General features: G+C 35.8%; 1 protein-coding gene across 1 annotated transcript; it reads right to left on the bottom strand.

Annotated features, from left to right (window-relative positions):
- Positions 1-5360: 5360 nt before the first annotated feature.
- Positions 5361-15590, bottom strand: LOC129237760 (uncharacterized). Its single transcript, XM_054872690.1, has 3 exons — positions 15168-15590; positions 11294-11399; positions 5361-5407 (listed from the first exon to the last, which is right to left on the bottom strand). Exons 1-3 carry the CDS (start codon positions 15588-15590, stop codon positions 5361-5363), a joined length of 576 nt encoding a protein of 191 aa, XP_054728665.1.
- Between the last annotated feature and the right edge of the window lie 5790 nt (positions 15591-21380).

Raw genomic sequence — 21380 nt, 5'->3', positions numbered from 1 at the left:
GGTTTCAAATATTAATTTGTTTTTTCTTGTTGTTGTTTTTTTGTTTTAATTTATTACACTAATTACATGGCCTTTTTTGATAAAACATATTTTGCTATTTTGGAGGTAGATTCAGTGTACGAATAACAGGCTCTAGCAAAAAGAAAAAGAAACCAAATATGCAGATCCCCTTTGAATTCTACTTGGCTTCATTAAGAAGCTCGACAGAGATCGTGACAGTTGATACTTTAATGAAGCAAGATCAGAAATATGCACGCGCGTAAGTAAAGGGTGATCAATTGGCTGATTGAAATCGCTGATTGATTCATAATTGATTGGGCAATCTTTATTATTTTTTTACAGAGCCATTCATGACATTTGATTTTCTAAGATAATCCTTTTGAAATGTTGGTCGTAACTGCACCATAATTTGGCCATCCGTCAACGCCAATTTTGAATGACTCGGTTTGTATCTCGTGAATAACTTTAGTTGGCTGAATGTTGGCTTTCAAATTCCTCAATCGAAGCTGGTTTATCCACAAAGCATTTAGACTTTATATAGCCCCACAAATATACTCCCAATCCATTGGTTCAATACCAGACAGTGGTATGTATGGCCAGTAGCGCCGTCTTGTTGGGAACAAATTTTATGGAGATAACGGGTAGTTTCCAACATCAAAACGTCGTTTATCATGTCACGAAATACGGTCCGATGATTGTTGTTTCCAATTGAATTACGCTCTTGAAGGGTTTCGGGTTGCTCTTCAGCCCAAATATTGTAATTTTGCTTATTGACGTAGCCATTAAGCTAAAAAATGCGTCTCATCGCTGAATATTATTTATAAGTTGGCCTCAGCGCGTGGTGTACACTTTTCAGAGGGCATCGATTTTCGTAATCCAATTGCACGATTTGTAAACGTTGTTGAGGCGTAAGTCTTTCCATGATGAAATATCAATGAATACTGAAAAAAATTATGTTTAGTTTGACAGTAGTCACGCGTGATGTGTCAAAAAAGAGAAAACAACCTATTGGAAAAAGTACCTTCAATCTGAACACCATTTAAAAAGTTTAGAAATGGGTCTTTAGTTTTTTTTAATATATGCTCCGAATAAATGTGTAATATTTAGATATAGCTTTGAAATCTATAGATTTATGAAAAACTAAGAAAATGAGGTTATGCAAAGCTCGGCAGTTCTTGAAAGATTAAGATGAGAACTTAAGAGATCAAATGCCAACGCAGAGCTTCTGATTGCCTGAATTCCATTCCAAGAGTTACCGTGTGATATATGGAATTAATAGTGGCATTTCATTTCCTTGTATCAACTCAAATGGACTCAGTAGTCGTATCAAAATTATTCGACTGCCAGTTAATCGGTCAGACTCCTCTAACAAAAAACTTTCACGAAACCTCATCGAATATCCTTAGTAAGTAGAGCTTTCATATATTTTGCTGCCGTAAACTAACACCACTACATTGACACAATGAACACTCTTTACCCAAATATGACGTTTTAGCAAATGGTTACCAGCCGGACTAATTCCTCCACTGGGGTTGTCGAATAGGTTGATTGACCAAGTTACAGCTACAAAATTAGGTGGCTTCATGTCAAATTAGTAAATAATAAACACTCGTACCCCTCAATACAATACAGAAGTACCTCCACATCTACAAGTATTTTTTATATGGATGTGTGTATAAATGTGAGTAGAAAAACCGCAATTTGGCGCATAAGCAAACTCAACTACTGCGGACAACTTTGGGGGAGCGAATGCGTGAATGCGTGTATGTGGGTACCCTGTGGGTGCTGCCAAGTAAATGTCAATCGTCATTGAGAAATTTGAAAATATTTTACAATTACCAAGGAATATCTATCAACAATTTTTAAAACCGAATTCCCAACAGGACAGAGGGCGAGGAAAATAACATTTCAACCGTTCGTATAGAAATTTATAAAGATAGCTGAAGGTTTGATTGGTTTAAGAGGAGCCCTCGTCTTCTCGCCCTTTTGAATTGGGCCACCTACTAACTAAACCTAACTTGAATAGAAATAGAATAGAATAGAATAGAATAGAATAGAATAGAATAGAATAGAATAGAATAGAATAGAATAGAATAGAATAGAATAGAATAGAATAGAATAGAATAGAATAGAATAGAATAGAATAGAATAGAATAGAATAGAATAGAATAGAATAGAATAGAATAGAATAGAATAGAATAGAATAGAATAGAATAGAATAGAATAGAATAGAATAGAATAGAATAGAATAGAATAGAATAGAATAGAATAGAATAGAATAGAATAGAATAGAATAGAATAGAATAGAATAGAATAGAATAGAATAGAATAGAATAGAATAGAATAGAATAGAATAGAATAGAATAGAATAGAATAGAATAGAATAGAATAGAATAGAATAGAATAGAATAGAATAGAATAGAATAGAATAGAATAGAATAGAATAGAATAGAATAGAATAGAATAGAATAGAATAGAATAGAATAGAATAGAATAGAATAGAATAGAATAGAATAGAATAGAATAGAATAGAATAGAATAGAATAGAATAGAATAGAATAGAATAGAATAGAATAGAATAGAATAGAATAGAATAGAATAGAATAGAATAGAATAGAATAGAATAGAATAGAATAGAATAGAATAGAATAGAATAGAATAGAATAGAATAGAATAGAATAGAATAGAATAGAATAGAATAGAATAGAATAGAATAGAATAGAATAGAATAGAATAGAATAGAATAGAATAGAATAGAATAGAATAGAATAGAATAGAATAGAATAGAATAGAATAGAATAGAATAGAATAGAATAGAATAGAATAGAATAGAATAGAATAGAATAGAATAGAATAGAATAGAATAGAATAGAATAGAATAGAATAGAATAGAATAGAATAGAATAGAATAGAATAGAATAGAATAGAATAGAATAGAATAGAATAGAATAGAATAGAATAGAATAGAATAGAATAGAATAGAATAGAATAGAATAGAATAGAATAGAATAGAATAGAATAGAATAGAATAGAATAGAATAGAATAGAATAGAATAGAATAGAATAGAATAGAATAGAATAGAATAGAATAGAATAGAATAGAATAGAATAGAATAGAATAGAATAGAATAGAATAGAATAGAATAGAATAGAATAGAATAGAATAGAATAGAATAGAATAGAATAGAATAGAATAGAATAGAATAGAATAGAATAGAATAGAATAGAATAAAGGGTGTTTTTTAGAGGTTAGGTTTTCAAGTTGGCACTACTTTTTTCATAGATGGTCTTTTTGACAGCTGTCACTTGATTTATGCTCAGTTTGGTTTGCCATTTCATAATGAATAGACTTACACCTGAACAACGTTTGCAAATCGTGCAAATTTATTACGAAAATAATGGTTCGGTTCGCGCGGTTCGAAAATAATGGTTTTTGTTCAGCGATGAAGCTCACTTTTGGTTGAATGGGTGTGTTAATAAGCAAAATTGTCGCATTTGGAGTGAATATAATCCACAAGCCATTCCTGAGACGCCGTTATATCCTCAAAAAGTCACTGTTTGGGGTGCTCTATGGGCAGAGGGAATCATTGGTCCATATTTCTTTAAAAATGAAGCCGGCCATAATGTTACAGTCAATGGAGAGCGCTATAGAGCCATGATTAATGACTTTTTCGTACCTGAATTGGACGATGTTGATGTGGACGACCTTTGGTTCCAACAAGACGGCGCTACATGCCATACAGCCAACGCAACAATCGATTTATTGAAGGAAACTTTTGGTGAGCGCATTATCTCGCGCCGTGGACCTGTGGCGTGGCCTCCAAGATCGTGCGATATAACACCGCTGGACTATTTCTTGTGGGGCTATATGAAGTCGCTTGTCTACGCAGATAAGCCCGAGACGATTGACGTCTTGGAAGAGAATATTCGGCGCGTTATTGCTGACATACGGCCCCAATTGCTGCAAAAAGTGGTCGAAAATTGGGCCTCTCGGCTGGAATTTATTCGAGCCAGCCGCGGCGGCCACTTGCCCGAAATCATTTTTAAAACATAATGGCAAACCCTTATCTTTATAATAAAGCTAAATTCTTGGCCATAAGATTAAATTATATACGTTTTATTTCATCTTGAAAACCTAACCTCTAAAAAAACACCCTTTAGAATAGAATAGAATAATCATTGTTTTTCAGAAATATCAAATTTAGACTTTTTAAATATAAACATCATCGCTCTTACTCTGCTGACTTTCCTTATTTTTATTAACTTTTATCGTAATGAAAAGATTTAATGGTCTTCACACTTCTTGGCAGCTTTGAGTATGCCGAGCTACCTTCCAGACAAGAAAGTGTTGTATTTGTTATTTGCCAGTGCTATTAACAGAACTTAATTCCGGCAGTCTAATTCGGATCCCCTGAATATTCACAGTCAAGAAATAGTTTGCATTTGGCTTTCGACAGCGACATTTTCGGGTGAGAGCCTTTAAGTGAGTTGTTTGTATGCCTATGAATATCAGTCAAGATTTGTTTATAGTTGCAACAAGCAAAAGTGGATATTTGGAATTCTACATAGACAATTCAACTGGCAGCAAATGCCTTCTAAAATACCTCATAATGGGCTTAATTTGACCACATCGATGTGACGATCTGGATTTTATAGGGTCTTCATGCTGTTTTTATTTGCGTAGTCAGCATTTGCGGAGTCAGCATAGCCAATCGCTCAGTTTTTTTAAGGTTTACTGGGGTTCATTGGGTTTGGGGTCCACTCATTGGCTACAATAAGGTCGTTATTCAAATGACAAATACTTGCATTAGTTGAATCAAACTAAGATGCAATTGAACTTCATCGGCATAGACATGAATATCAAAGTGACTTAGTACCTCAGGAAGGTCCTTAATATGAATTTAATGCAAATAATAGAGAATCAAGCATAGAACTTTGCGGCACACCTTTAACTACGGACATGAAATCGGACAAAGAAATGTTAACACGAATAGCCAGCGAACACTCAAAAGATACGATTTTACTAGATTTAACTCTGAGATTGAGAAATTAAAAAGATGTTTCTACTTTAAACGTAATAAGTCAGGGTCGTGCTTTGGAACGGTCGAGAAGGGCTAGAAAAGTCACAAGATTTTTGTTCATCTTAAGCCTAATATCGTCAGCCACTTTTAAGAGTGACAAGGCCACTTTTATTTTGCCATTGCTTAATGCCATCAATTAGTAGTCAGGAAAATGTGAGAAGAAGGCACGCGTTGGTTAATGGGGGAAACGCTTTAATATACTTTCCTATGCATCCAGACACTTCAGAGCCAATCGCCCAACTAGACTGCGCTAAAAAACCAAAGCGCAGGCACTTATTATCAAGTTTCGGCAATGTTTTGTTCCTCATTTAGTTTTAATAATTTCGCTATGGAAATACAAAATTCAATGGGTTATAAGACTGCAAATGGAGTTGTTTCGAAAACTCTGATTAAAAAGTGAAAATTTTATGAAAAGTTTTGGATTTTTCTTTAATTTGACCAACGTTTGAAACTTCAACTAATTGAACTGAATTGGTAATGAGCTTTGTGACCAAAACTTTTTAAAATTCAATGAGAAACAAGTAAATTGCCAAAATTCAATGCAGTGCACTGCTTCATCTAATCTTTTGTGAATCAGTGAATCCTATCAGTCCTGTGAGCTGTACTGGTTTTATAGGGCCCTTAAAGATCTTAACAAAAGATCTACAATAAATAAATTTTATAATACTTTAATATACAAATTCTTCCTTTTTCTCATTCAATATTTAATCGTGTGTGTATGACTTCCGTCTCCCTAGAAGCACCAAAATATCAAACAGTAACTTAACCATTTTCTATGCAAGCGCACACACTTAAACCAACTACAAATAGATGAGACCAAAGTGCCAACATTGGATGTGAAAAGAAATTATTTTCGTGTGGAACGCTGAGAAAGACACAGAGTCCTTCTCTAAAAATCTAAACAAAGCAAGAAGGAATAAACGTCAATATGTTTTATGCAGCCATTTAATATTAATAGAAAAACTATTGCGAAAGGTTGGCATTGATTTTACTTTTGCTGCCAACCACACATTTAACAGCATTCCATGCAAGGAGTTTAGGGTCATGGAATTCTATGAGCGCGAGTCAGTTGCGTCCATTGATTGGTCTGCTGTGCATTTATCTATATTTGCTTTCGCTTTTAAGGGTGTGTGTGTATGTGTGTTTTAGTTTTTTTACACCACATTTTTCATTTCTCTCTCCTCTTTTTCTCTATGTCACTCTAAGTAAAGCCGCAAGATGTAGACGTCCAGATAAGCCTGTCAAGTTCGCCCTAATGCTATTACTTTTTCAATTTTTCATTTCTTTCTTTTTCCCACCCATTTTTTCAAAGCTGATTTTTCCACTTAATAAAACTTTCATTAAATCTTGTGTTTTCTGATATGTTTATATGTGTTTTTTACTAAGTATATTTAGTGGCGGTTGCACCTGCAACCGAACATCCAGACCATGACTCACTTTTAAGGGAAAGACTGCAGGGTTTTTTTTTTTGTTTTTGGTTACTTGATACGGTATTAGTAAACAGATTTGTGTGCCAAGGTGAAATATTACAAAGGGTGGTTAAATTTCAAGGGCCGATGTTGAATGTGAACTACACCTAAAAGTAAAGTTTTTTTCTGCATTTAATTTGACATTTTTCAATTTTAGACTAATTCAATTTGAACCATAGAAAGATACATAATCGAACAACGCGTTAAAGTTATTCAGACTTATTATGAAAACGGGCGTTCAAATCAAAATGCATATCGCGCACTTCGTGATTTCAGTGATGAGACACATTTTCACCTCAGTGGAAGCAGAATTGCCACATTTGGGCGAATGATAATCCAAGAGTGATTTCTGAAAAACCAATGCACCCACAAAGAGTGACTGTTTCGTGCGGTTTATGGGCCGACGGCATCATTGGGCCGCATTTTTTCCAAATGAGGCCGGCTATCGTAAGATGATAACGAACTTTTTATGGCCTGAATTGGAAGATATGGATGTGGACGATATGTGGTTTCAACAGAACGGTGCCACTTGTCACACAGCTAACGAAACAATGGCTCTTTTGCGCGAAAAATTTGATGGCCGAATAATCTCACGTCGCGGCGATGTCAATTGGCCGCCAAGATCATGTGATTTGACACCCTTGGACTTCTTTCTTTAGGGTTATTTGAAAGAAAAGATGCACGTCGATAAGCCAGCAACAATTTAAGAGCTAAAGGGTGAGATAATTCGGCACATTACCGACATAGAACCTCAATTATGCCTCAGCGTCATCGAAAATTTGGACCATCGGATGGAGTTGTGTCGCCGAAGCAGCGTCGGCCATTTGGCCAATATTTTGTTTCATGCGTAATTGAGCCATACCAATATTATCATAATGAAGAGAAATGATAATAATTTCCTAAAAAGATTGTATTTTTTTTAAATCAACACCGGCCCTTGAAACTTAACCACCCTTTACTTGCAGAGACGCTCTTGACTTGCTGATCTATTTTTCTGCAAAATAAAGCCTTGGTGGGAGAGGTAGAAGTAATTGAAGTCGATTTAAGTAGGCGTTGAAATATTTGTGGGGAATAAATTAGTTCAGTGAATTAAGAAATGAGGCAAAGGAAATACCTTTTTAATAATTTAGTATCTGTGGAGAGCCCAAAGGCCGACCATTCGACTTGAAATACCTTTTGTGTCCAAGGGAATGCCTTGTCGCAACTTTTTTTAAATAGCGTAAAAATTTAAGCATAAGATGTGTTTTTTATAGGACTATTATATAGGGTCCGCCATATAACTTTACAGAATTAAAAATGCTATAAAAAAGAAACTACTCAATATTTTTCCACACTGTTTTTTTATTTTGAAGTACAATCCTTCCGCTTAAGGATGGAACAGAATTTCATTCATATGGCTGCCTCGGCTAGCCATGCACCATCCCATACGATCGGTCCAATTTTTCAACACATTTTCGATTGTTTGCGGCTGTATTTCAGCTATGACATCGCGTATGTTGGTCTTCAGTGCATCAATTGTTGCTGGTTTGTTGGCATAACACTGGTCTTTGACGGCACTCCAAAGATAATAATCCAACGGCGTCACGCGTTGGTTTGTCAATAAGCAACCCAGTTTCTCTTACTTTTTTCGCAAAGTAATGCACATACGCTTCATTCGGTGCTTTTCTTCTTCCCATTGCCGGACGTAATTTTCGTACACATTCTGCAACATTACCATGATTTTCAAAGTAATGTCGCAATATTTCCCAGCGTTCTTTGAGTGTATACACAACCATTTTCGTTCAGCGGAAGAATAAAACTAATTTTCTGTCATATCAGATGACAGCTAAGTGTTACCATTCTTCAAATAATACCGAGTTCAAATCCGTAATGATAGATGGGCCCTGTATATAGACATATATTAAAAATTTTGGAGCTCCTGTATTTTTGCTATTATTATTTATTTATTACAATATTATTTAGTGGAATCATTATTTATAATTAGTTCTCATGTAAATAATTAAAAAAAAAAAAGACAGTGGCAAAAAAGTTCACCTTTCAAACGCAGAACTCTTTAAAAATGTTTGCATGAGTATGTATGAATGCGCATACCCCTTTATCCGAAATATTCAAAATGTTAGAAAATAATATTTCATTTAATTTTTGTCCACTAGTACTCAAAAGCACACCATTATATAGGTTTTCTCTTTTTTTCATTTAATACCTTTATTTGCAATCTATTCATAGAACAATAAGCAAATTATATAACATTTTATCTAAATAATTTCAGTGACAGTATCTCCAGTGAGACCAATAAAAATATACTTATATGTAAGCTATTTACATATTAAGTATCAGGTCAGTCCATAAGTTCGTGCGATTTTTAAAGGTGATTTTAAAATGAATAAAAAAGATGTTTAAAGTATTTATTAATCAATAGTATATTTTCCTTCATTATTAACAATGTCTTCCCAACGTTTAGGAAAATAGACTTTGCGTCTATTCACTAAAGATGGTCGATTTTTTTAAGTGCCTCATTCAGGTTTGATAGCTGATGGGAATAATAATCGAAGTTATCATCTGGTTTGGTTCCAGAAGCTCAAAATAAACAATACCGGCCATGTCCCACCAAATAGACAGAAGAATCTTCTTGGGGTGCAGACCATCTCGGGGTCGGTTCTGGTGTTTCATTTTTATCTAACCATTGGCGTTTGTGAGCAGGATTATTGTACAGGACCCATTTTTCATCACCAGTAACGATACGGTTAAAAAAACTTTCATTTTCAATCCGTTGCAGCAGCTGAGAACACACATGCACTCTCTGCTGAAGGTTGGCGACGGAAAGTCTATGCGCAACCCATTTTCCCAGCTTTGAAACCTTTCCCAACTGCACCATGTGTCTGTGAACTGTTCCATGCGATCAATTTAACCTCTGAGCTATCATATCGACTGTTAGATTTGGCTCAGCTTCCACGTGTTCGGCAAGGCGTCGGAGTTAAAGACTTCAGGACGACCAGCGCGAATTAAAGAACTTTAATTCAATTATATTTTTTATTGAATGAACTTGGACTTCTGTCCAGTTACAGTTGAATCTTAAGACCTAAAATTATAATATGCTTTGGCATATGCAAATGCCCATTTCGTTTATTCCATAATTGTTGATCGAGCAACGGCGACTTTAATTGGTTGCATAACTTTGCTTTGGCACATGCATAAATTGTTGATCGAGCAACGGGAGTGACGGTGACGCTTCCGTTGTTTATGCTTTTGAAATTCGATCTCGGTTCAAGTACCTCTGCATGAATTGTTGATCGAGCAACGGGAGCGACGGCGACGCTTCCGTTGTTTATGCTTTTGAAATTCGATCTCGGTTCAAGTACCTCTGCATGATTATGCTGACCTCGTCGCTATCAACAATTATGTTATTTGTTTGTGCGACTTGCATAACTCCTCCCCCCTTTGATGAGGGATTCTCCTGGATTCCTCTTTTACATTTGTTATAGGAATATATTCCTATGAAGAGGAGTACAAGAGTAATTGATACTATGCCGAAACTGTTGGAAACTATTGTTTGTATTTTTATTTCTTTAATTGTTTTTGTGTTTTCTATTTCTTTTAATACGATTTCTTTAAACGTCTGCTTTTCGGTGAAGTTAAATGAGTTTTCCTCCTCTTCTTCATTGGCAAATGATTGTGTATAAATTTCTTGGCTATTTTTGTAATATGTTTCATCTATGAGGACTGTGCAATTTGTGAATTCTATGAGGAAGTTTCCTCTTAATATTTCGCTATTGGTGGTATTGTTGCAATTGTATTGAATTTCATTATCTTGTGCATTACTTATTAACAATGTACCTTCGTTTATTAATTTTGTCTTAAATTCTACATCTTCTATCATTTTACAATTTCTTTTAATTATACAGTTAGAGCTAAGCTTGAGTTCATTTATTGTTTTCTGTTCCTCGTATGTATAAGTTTTGTTCTCTATTTTTATTACTCTTTCGGGACTCATGTCGATTCTTTTGTTCTTCTGATTAGTTAGTGGGGTTATTAAGAATACTGTGGTAGTTATTATGTTAGTTGGTATTTTGATTGCTATGATTATATTAGTGTTATAGGTCATGACTCCCATGCGAATTAATTTAATTTTGTAAAAATCTATATTATAGAGTATAAACTCTTCGTTCGTTAGTATTGAGGGGTGGAAGAGGTTATATTTAGCTGACGCTATTGTGTACAGGATGGTGTCTACTTTATCATGCAGAAATTTCAACTTCAACAGTTGATCATGATACATTATGTCTGTTCTGAGCATGGTATTATATGTCTCAATGTTGTTAAGAGTTTTGGTTATTTTTTCCCTGTCATCCAATATTACTTCTTTAAGTGTGTTAATAGAATTTTGTAAGTCGTTATTTATTTTTACTTGTTTGTTAATATTGTTAATTATGTTATTTTGGTTTTCTTGGTTATTAAGGAGATGATTCATAATGATTTCCCTATCGTCATCATCCATGAGACCGGTGAGCCACTTCTGAGTTTTTCCTATTGCGTTGATAAGGCCGCGTTTTTGTCTTGCTAGCGAATTTGGGGTTATGGATCTTATTTTGATTTTTATAGTTTCTATCTCTGTATCTAGCCTATGCCTATCTTTCTTAACCAGAATTTTCGTATTATTTTGGATTATGTTGGTTAATTCTAATATTTCTTTTGGACTTATTATATGTAGGACCATTTTGAATTCGTTAACTAGCTCCACCGTACTTTCCCCCAGCGATATGAATCCGGTTTCAGCCTGGATCGGGGTTATGTTGATCATTGCCGTCGACAGTGTTGGCAGCAGGCACATGATGAGGAGTGTCAACGTTATCTGAAAATTTTGTAGGTCTTTTAATGTTTGTTGTGTGGATGTTTTGTAATTTTGTTTTCCTAAATTTGGGTTCTTCCTTGTGTCTTAAGTTTTTGTAATTTTTTATAAATCCTTCTGTTCTGGTTTCTATGTAAGTTTCCCTGTTATTGTTTAGTTTTGCTATTTTTTTTGCTTTTTGTGCTGACATTCTGTCATATAATTCTTTGTGATCGACTTTATGGTTTTGTACTTCGAACGGTGTAGATTTTGTGGTGGTGTGGTGTGTATTGTTGTAAAAGTATACAGCTCTGGCCATTTGTTCAATTATAGGTCTTTTCTCTTCTATATTTAGTGTACGAATTTTCTCTGTCAATGTATTATTAAGTCTTTCGACATCGCTATTGCCAGTATGACTATTTGGCTTTGTTGAGTGGTATTCTATGCCTTCTTTTTCCAGGAATTCCCTGACGTTCAAGCTATTGAATTCGTTGTCGAAGACAAATTTCTGGACTTTCCCTTTAATGGACAAGAACTGTTGAATGTGTTCTACTATTGTGATACTATTTCTATCGGTCAGTGGCAAGCAAGTGGCGTGTTTTGAGAATTTATCAATGAATATTATGAAAGATTGTTTTGAATTCACATATGTGTCCACATGTATTATCTCGTTGCAGGTTTTTGGTGTTTCTGTTAGATGGAAGTTGTTTTTAATGGGTTTCCTATCATATTTCCCACCACTGCAAACGTCGCAATTATTTATTATTCTGTGGATGTGTGTTTTTAGATTGGGATGGTAAATTTTAAGTTTAAGTTTCTGATAGGTGGCAACTATCCCGCAATGGCCACTCTCATTTTTATGAAACAGAGCTATTTGGGTGTGCAACTCATCTTCAGACTCTATGTCTGTAGCGAACCTGGTACATTTTACGAACCTTACTTTTTGATTGGAAGTGTATTCCTTTGTTAATATTTTTTGAAATTGGTAAAATTCATGGTCGCTTAGGTGTGAAAAAACTCCTATCTTTCCTGCTGTTATTTCTCGTCTAAGGATGTTTACTGCTTGGTTGTTTTCCAAGTCTTTTTTGCTAATATAAATTCTCTTTTTGCCAAACACTTGTACTATGGTGTTGGGTTTCTTTTCTGAAAAAATTATTTGTGTTTTGAATCTGTTGACTGCCGTTTCTAGTATGGACATGTTAAAACCCTGATCCTCTTCTTGAGAGTGAACCGTTTCAGTCAGGGATTTGTTGTCTTCTTCGTCTGTTGATTCGACCTCCATTAGGTTAATTTCGTCTTCTTTAATCCTACTCAAAAAATCAGCAATATTATTATTTTTTCCTTTTATGTATTCTATATGGAACTTGTACTCCCCTAGATTAATGAGCCATCTTTGCAGTCTTGGGCTTATATCTTTGCCTGTATATTTAGCCATCAGCCATTTTAAGGGTTGGTGATCGCTCTCGAGGTCGAATTCTCTACCATAAACATACGGTCGAAAGTACTTTACGGCCCACACTATGGCTAGAAGCTCTTTCTCTATAGTCGAGTAGTTGCATTCATGTTGATTTAATGTTCGGGATGCATATGCGATTGGGTGGCTCTCTTGAGATAGCACTGCTCCCACCGCGAAATTACTGGCGTCTGTAGTGACAGTGAATTTCTTGGAAAAATTTGGGTATCGTAGGACTGGACTGTTTGTAACTAGTGTCTTCAACTTTTCGAATGCAGCTATATAGCTTGGGTCGTCAGTGTTGATCGTCTCGTTTTTCTTCAGATACCTTGACATGGGGAATGCTATTTTTGCATAATCCCTAACGAACTTTCTGTAAAATCCTGTCATTCCCAGGAATGATTTAATCTGTTTTGCCGTTTTGGGTAATTTTAAATTTTGTATAATATTTACTTTGTCTGGGTTCGGTCTAATACCGTGAGTGGTCAGGATGTGGCCAAGAAATTGTGTTTCTTTCTTAAGAAAGTCACACTTATCTACTTGAATTTTCAAATTTGCCTCCTTCAAGGTTCTAAATATTTTCTTTAGGGTGGTCATATGTTCCTGAAGGGAAGTGCTAAAAATTAATATGTCGTCCATGTAGACGACACAGTTGTCATTAATATAATCTTTCAAGACTTCATTCATGAGCCTCTAGAATGTCGATGGAGCATTTTTTAGTCCGAACGGCATTCTGACAAACTCATAGTGACCTGACGGTGTTGAAAATGCCGTTTTTGGTCTGTCTTCCTCTCTTATGAGAATTTGGTGAAAACCCTTCGCCAGATCGAGGGTTGTGAAATATTGGGATCTACCTAATTTATCCAATAGAGAGTTTAGATTAGGGATTGGAAATCTGTCATCGACCGTGAATTCGTTTAATTTACGGTAATCGATGACGATTCTGAACTTTTTTGACCCTGAATTATCGAGTTTTTTCTCGACGATCCATAAGGGACTGTTGTAGGGTGAGTTACTCTTTTTTATTATGTTCTGCTCAAGCATTTCCTTTATCTGTCTATTTATTTCTTTTTCATGTATTTGGGGATATCTATATATTTTAGAATATAAAGGCCTATCCACTGTGGTAATTATTTCGTGGGAAATCTGGTTTGTTGCTGACAAAACGTCCCCCTCTTGAAAAAATAAGTCGTCAAATTCCGTGAATAGGGTTTCGACGGCTCGACGTTCCTCGTCATTTAAATGAGCGAGGTTGAAGCGATCTCGTATTTCTTCTCTGTTCACGGGTTGCAGAGCACAAGCATTGTGCATTGCTTCTGGGTATTCGTAATCCAAAAAATAAAATTTTCTATCGAGCAATTGTACATATCGCTCTGTGTTGTTGATTTGAGCATTGAAGGCTTTTAAGAAATTTTGGCCTATTATTGCCGAGAAATTTTTGTTTGAGAAATCTATAAGTTTCCACTGTAGTGTCCCCGAGTAGGGTATCTCTTTTGGAAGTGGTGTTGTTACGGTGTATTTCACGACATTAATGCCGTTAAGAGTTTTATAAGAGCATGGTTTGGTGAGTTCTGTTTTGGGGTATTGGAATTCAAGAATTCTTGATTTTAAGATGCTTGTCGTCGCACCAGTGTCGACTAAGCATTTAATTTTTTCTTTTCCTATTGTCCACACTATTATGGGTAAGGTTGCTCTAGGCAAGGAATCAAAAAATTTACCTGTTCTTCCTCTTCTTCTTCTAAAGTCCCAATCTCCATGGGTGTGGGATCATTCTTTTGAGTGTCAACGCTCATATGAGACATTCTTGTCTGTTTTGAACTGTTACCCTTGTTGTTATAGTTAGGTTTAAAATTTGGGTTTTGGGTGGGTTGTGACCTGTTATACGATTGTTGGTTGACTCGGTCACTCTGAGGTGGGCCGGCGTTATTATTGGTGTTTGGCCAGCCACCCTGATTCTGTTTGGTATTGTTATTATTACTAGCAAACTGATTATTCTGGGTTGCGTTTTTATGAGTGGTGCTAGTGTTAGTGTTAGCGTTAGTGTTACCCTGTTTGTTATAGGTATTGTTCGAATTTTTTCTATACCTCTGTAAAATAGCTCTGGGGTCGTCCAGTGCTTTAATATTTGAATATTTCGTTTGTAAAGCATGCATAGACATGCCCTGATCGACATGAATCCTGAACGGAGTGTCTATTTTATTCATTAGCATGTTTAACAAATCTCTATCTACTTTATCATTTTCATACATGGCTGGTTTGGATTCGTCGAACATATATATTTTGTTTATTTCGCACTTTGCTTTCTCAAACTCTTGGAACAAATCTCTTAAACTACTCACTTTGATGAATCTGCATTTATCGAATACGTCCTCGTAGGTCGTCCTGGGTCGCATTTGCTCCATCAGTTTGGTCTTCATTTGGTCCCAGCTAGGCTCCATCCCCAATTGTCTGATGAAATTTGCTGCTGTTCCCGACACCTTTTCATTAGCGACTATGCTAGTGCCAAACTGGATCAGTAATGCGTTTCCCTGGCATAATGTCATGAGGAACTCCACAGATTTTATAAAGGCTAACACATCATGTTGGTCGTCGAGCTGCCTTAGCTGGCGAAACTGCTGGATGATATCTTTGTTTGACAGCCACTGGATTGGTTGTTGTTGTTGCAGTTGTTGTTGTTGTTGTTGATTTTGTTGCCTTAATAGGTTCAACTCTCCTTCCTGTTGAAGCAATACTACTCTTAATTTGTCCAATTCTGCTTCCATTGTGATTTAAAATTTTCTCGCGGATTAACTTTGAACGTATTTGTCCGATTTCGACTGCGCCAATTAAAGAACTTTAATTCAATTATATTTTTTATTGAATGAACTTGGACTTCTGTCCAGTTACAGTTGAATCTTAAGACCTAAAATTATAATATGCTTTGGCATATGCAAATGCCCATTTCGTTTATTCCATAATTGTTGATCGAGCAACGGCGACTTTAATTGGTTGCATAACTTTGCTTTGGCACATGCATAAATTGTTGATCGAGCAACGGGAGTGACGGTGACGCTTCCGTTGTTTATGCTTTTGAAATTCGATCTCGGTTCAAGTACCTCTGCATGAATTGTTGATCGAGCAACGGGAGCGACGGCGACGCTTCCGTTGTTTATGCTTTTGAAATTCGATCTCGGTTCAAGTACCTCTGCATGATTATGCTGACCTCGTCGCTATCAACAATTATGTTATTTGTTTGTGCGACTTGCATAACTCGCGCGGGGCATCCTCCACGTCGCAGTTACCACTTCGGAATTTTGCAAACCACTTTTGCGCAGTCCTTACACTCACGGTATCCTCTCCGTGAACAGTGTTTATTTCTGCACGTGCTTCTATCCGCGATTAAAATCACTTGTTGAATGCACAATATATCAAAGAAAATACACAATATATCAATATATCAAAGAAATTACCATGATTTTCAAAGTAATGTATAAATATGTAGTTCCGTTATATTCCGCGAATAATTGTTTGCATGCAAAATTTGTACAAAAGTGAAATTATGGGTAAAATAAGCACGAACTTATGAACTGACCTGATATTTTATAATAATAACTGTATTCGAAAAATATAAATTTTCGAAATAAATTCACAGGACGACAGAAGAAGAGCGTCATACCATATTAAGGAATTGCGGACCTTCATCGTGGTCTTGGCGTACCAACTGTGACTGAAGTAACTAAGCAATTTGCAATAGCTCCCAAACAGCAACTAAAAAATCATGTCAATGATGGAACATCCAGCTTACTTTAGCTGAATTCTTCTCGAAGATATTAACCCTCCATTGGACATCTTTTTAAAACTCTCGGTAGGGCATCTGGGTCTGGCCTTTTTCGTCCTGTTCGAGGATCCTTTTTAAAAAATTATATCTATAAATCAATAGAAAATTTAATTATAGGAAGCTACAGTCTTAAGCTATAATAGAAATATATTAAATTCACGTCCATAGTCGATAAGGGCCTGGCCAGTACTGGGTGCCCAATGGGGGCACGTTAAATTATCAAATACTCTTACAAATTGCTTATTAGTATCATTTATTGTAAAAGATGCAAGTGTATAACGCTTCTAAAAAATTAATAAGAACCGTTAATAAAAAAAATATAACAAAAATCATTATTTTAACCTGTTTTCACTATTTTTTTTTTTTTTGGTTTTTTTTTAATGCTGATTTTATTTCATAAGAGTATAGCTCGTTGTCTAACAAAAACTATGCCAATTTTATTTTCAAACTTAACAAAAAAATTGGAAAAATTAAAAAAAAAACTCATACCAGGTCCGCGTGTTTTAATTAGAATTTCTAGAAATATTTTTAGTGCGTATTCTTTTTATCATATTAAATTTTAGTAAATAAAGTATCAGTTTGAAGATGATGGAGAATCCCCGTTGAGTCTTTTCCTTGAAGGCGTGGCGCATTTGCTCCATATAAGGAATGGAAGACATGCCTTTTCTAATAAAATTTCAATAATTAGGCTCGTATGGTTCTTATTAGGCTGCCAGCTATACTTTTATAAAAAACTAATGAAAATTCATAAAAGAGGAAAAATTCTGAAAATTTTTACATTTTTATACGGAGTGTAGCAAAATATTTACGTACTCTGGCTATCCAAATTATGTAACTATAGCTAATAATTAGCGAACTGCATGCATTCTCTTTCTTAGGACACTTTAGCCTCTGTGGCTTAAAACTATATCCAGATGATGCCAGAATTGGGCACTTATACGCAGAAACCCATATCCCATCGATACTTCTAACACTGGTATAAATAGTACCCTGCATTTTTCATTTAATTTCTGTTCACTTATTTAAACCAAATGCTTATGGTTTTATTCAATTAGCGCAAGTCTTTAATTCAGGATAATAAAACATTTCATACAAGAGAAGATGGTAATCTATGGAATTATTTTAAGTCAACTTAGTAGACAGTCGGAGGCAGCAGCTCAAATCGCCACTGTCTCACAAGGGAACAACTTGCTTAAGCAGATACAAAAGCTTCCCAGGAACCATGGCAACCAAGCGATGGAAAGTTTGAAAGAAATGAATGGCAATACAATAAAATAAACACCTAAAGTCAAAATTCAAAAAGGAAAAGAAAGAAAATTTATTTTTTCTGTCGGAACTGTTTCATTATATATTTAAACCCATGCACGTATTTGGCGACAAAATGAGCATTTTCTGTAAACATACATACATATGTATATGTGTGATTATGTAAGTAGAAATGTAAACATACAAGTAATCTATGATAATATGTCTGAATTGAAAGTGGAATGAGTATGCGTAATAAATATACCCAGCAAGAAAATCATCTAATAACCAACCAACGCTATTCTAGCGAATTCAGCCCAGCTGCGTGCCTAATGTAAATCTATGCAATTTGCGAATTTACTGCTACTTCGACGAACAGTACGCTGGAAAAGTAATATTACTAATTTTATGAGGAGAGCTGCAGTTCTTCTGTATTTATTTCCCTTTCGCCTATTTTCATATGCGAAAGCATGAAACTGCTTTCGTTTTTTTATTAATTTTTTTATTATTCTTAAGATTGTGATGTCAGCAATAGCGTACGCAGATGGTATTGCTCTAGTGGTAACTGATAAACTTAGCGAGTACTTGAATCATGTGTGCAATGATGCCGTTGCGATAATCCAAAGATGGTTGAGCAACACTAATCTAGAGCTGGCAGTGCAAAAAACTGAGCTGGTCCTTATCAGTAAATGTAGGCGGAGCGAGAGTCTCACTATATCGGTTGGAGAACATGATATTGCATTCCAAACATGGGTAAAGTATCTTGAAGTGCACATCGACGAGAAGCTAACATTCAAGGAGCATCTAAAAATAACCAGTAGCAAGGCAATGAGATTGAATAACGCACTCATGCCTAAACTACCAAACGTTGGAAGACCCTTAGAAAGTAGAAGAAAGATTCTTTCAATGGTTACTGACTCTATTCTCCTATACGCCGCCCCAGTATGGTCAAGAGGGCGAACGAGACGTTCAAAGGAGGTGTTGCAAGCTAACAGACTTAACGCGCTCCGAGTAGCATGTGCGTACAGAACAATATCTGATGATGCCATATTCGTTACAGCGAGTAAAGTTCACCTCGATATACTAACAGAAGAATTTAAGCGGCACAAACCAACCACATTCCCAAGAGATGCCTAGATGCGTCCCCCAAATAAGCCATTATGAAACAGATCTCAGACGACAAGTCGATATCGGGTAGCGATATTGCAATTATCCGATATCCCATTGGAGGCAAACCAATGGATGCTATCGATAGCGTATAACCCCAACACGCAATTAAGAGAGGATCCTGGACGCAGGTATCTGGTGTGTCTTAAAGGTTTAATCACGTCTCCACCTTAATGAAATTGCTTTTAGCAGTCCCAGGGTGGAATCAGCCAAGACGGGAGCATGCCCCGCATACCACTGGTGTGACGGCATCTTTGATGATATTTCTGACATTTTCGATTTTAACCTCCTCTGCAAAAAAAAAAAAAACAAAAACAAAAAAGGCTGATTGGTAGGTTAGTTTGAATTTGGCAGCTATTCGAGTAAGACTTCTTCCGTGATTTTCGCTAAGATGGAAAAAGAGCAGCATCGTTCGGTAATACGCTCTTTGTTTTTGGGTTGGAAAAAATGCGAGGCGATAAAAGCAAAGTTGGGGACGCTTCTCCATCTATGACCACAGTTAGATACTGGTTCAACGCGGGCGCACATCCGTTTTTGATGAGGAGCGACCATAACGCCCGGCAGACGTGATTTACGAGGAAATCATTCAAAAAGTCCACGACATGATTCTCGCTGAGCGATGAACGGAAGTGCACGAAGTAACAGAGGCCAAAGGTGTGTCGATCGAATCCGCAATTAATATTTTACAATGATAAGTTGGTGATGAAAAAATTGTCGGCCCGATGGGTGCCGCGATTGCTCACAAGCAACAACAAACGGATGCGGCTGTTGGAGCAATTCAAGCGAGATCCGAAGAAATTTTTGCGTTGAGTTGATGAAACCTGTATTCCCCATTACACACCAAAAACTAAGCAATAATCAAAATAATTTATTTCCCTTCCGCTTACTCTTCGTTTACTCTTTCTTTTCACAAACAAGTAATTTCTCTTCCTTTAAATCTCACAAATTACAATATCACCACTGAATTTTCACAAACAAGTAATTTCTCCTACTTTTGCTTGTTTTGTTCGTATTTTTTGTATTGCTAAGGAAGCTGACGTCACACTTGCATCAAAATCGTGAATAAAGTAATATAATAGATATTCAATTCGCCTTGTTATTCTATCACTCTTGACTTCAGATAGCCAAATGCAAGAGAATCTATTAAGACTGATATCCATAAGCTAAACTTTTTGTGTTTTTTTTTACATTAGGATGTCAGCACAAAATAAAATGACGAAAACCCGTTGCACTCGCACTATCGTACCATCACCTTTAATGAATGCCATATGGTTAAATTTTGTTATCTATCACCCTGAGCAACTGACTGTAACACAAGCCACAGTCATCACAGAACATGACCAACCTAGTAATATGGGTTAGGGTCAATTTTTTGCGTTTTCGACACTGTCACGCTCAGAACGCGAATGTAGTTATTCGTTACGTGACTCGAAATCGTATTCGTGTTGAGACATTTTCATATCTTTTGTGCTAGCTCTGGTTTTTCCTACTGGGTATCGGCGCATACTTTTACACATCTGCATAATTAAGTTGATACCTACAAATGGATGTGTGAGTTTCAGTGTATTTATTCGAGAGGAACATTTAGTACACTCAATTCGCTGATATAAAAAAAACGCAAAGAACAGCTCCAAAGGACAGCTAAACATATGCATACAAACATATACTTCCACTGTGCGGTGATAAGTAGTCGTACATTTATATCTTAGACAACAGGATGACAAAAAATAAGCATCTCGTCTCCTTTTGTGCGTCAACGCATTATCATAACTGTCGGCAAGGAGATAAGAAAATTTTAATTTTTATTACACGCCCCATGGCGCCTGGAATCGTGCATACCTACTCGTATATGTATTTGTATTCAAAAGAAGCATAAAGCGAATTTGGATGTGCTTTTGAAACTAAAAAAAAATATTATCTTAACATTATGAATAGAAAGGGGCAATTTAGTGCTTTTGTTTCTTTTTTTAGGTTGACGATGAAGACGCCAAAAATACCTTTGCGATAAGCTTTCATTTAAATAAAAATTTGATTTAATTGGCTAAAGTACTAGAGAATATTATAATTCACTTCTAGTCTTAATGGCAATCTCATTAAGAAAAATTGTTTGGAGATGCTGTTGTTTGTAAAATTGTGCTCAATGGAGGACCTGCAGCTTCATGCCGCGTGCCAGCTAAGATGGTTCTTATGATAAGCGGAGATATCAAGCCAATAATAATACGATTTTTATTAAATTTTGAAGTGTTGTTGTGCACACGCACTTTTTTCACCCGCTCTATTGCTTGTCTGTTGGTAAAGGACCTTTCAAAAGTGACGCCTAGAT

This window comes from Anastrepha obliqua, chromosome 1 (assembly GCF_027943255.1).
Source record: "Anastrepha obliqua isolate idAnaObli1 chromosome 1, idAnaObli1_1.0, whole genome shotgun sequence".
Lineage (NCBI taxonomy): Eukaryota > Metazoa > Arthropoda > Insecta > Diptera > Tephritidae > Anastrepha > Anastrepha obliqua.
The sequence above is the reverse complement of the archived record's forward strand: the minus strand, read 5'-3'. Positions and strand labels throughout refer to the sequence as shown.

Excerpts from the sequence above, each read along its gene's own strand:
- LOC129237760 (XM_054872690.1), bottom strand. The coding sequence starts at position 15,590 with ATGGAAGCAGAATTGGACAAATTAAGAGTAGTATTGCTTCAACAGGAA. Across the intron at positions 11,400-15,167 it reads ATAAATGCAGATTCATCAAA|ATAACGTTGACACTCCTCAT; the intron begins GTGAGTAGTTTA and ends CAAAATTTTCAG. Across the intron at positions 5,408-11,293 it reads ATTCATATCGCTGGGGGAAA|CGAAATTATTAAAACTAAAT; the intron begins GTACGGTGGAGC and ends GTATTTCCATAG.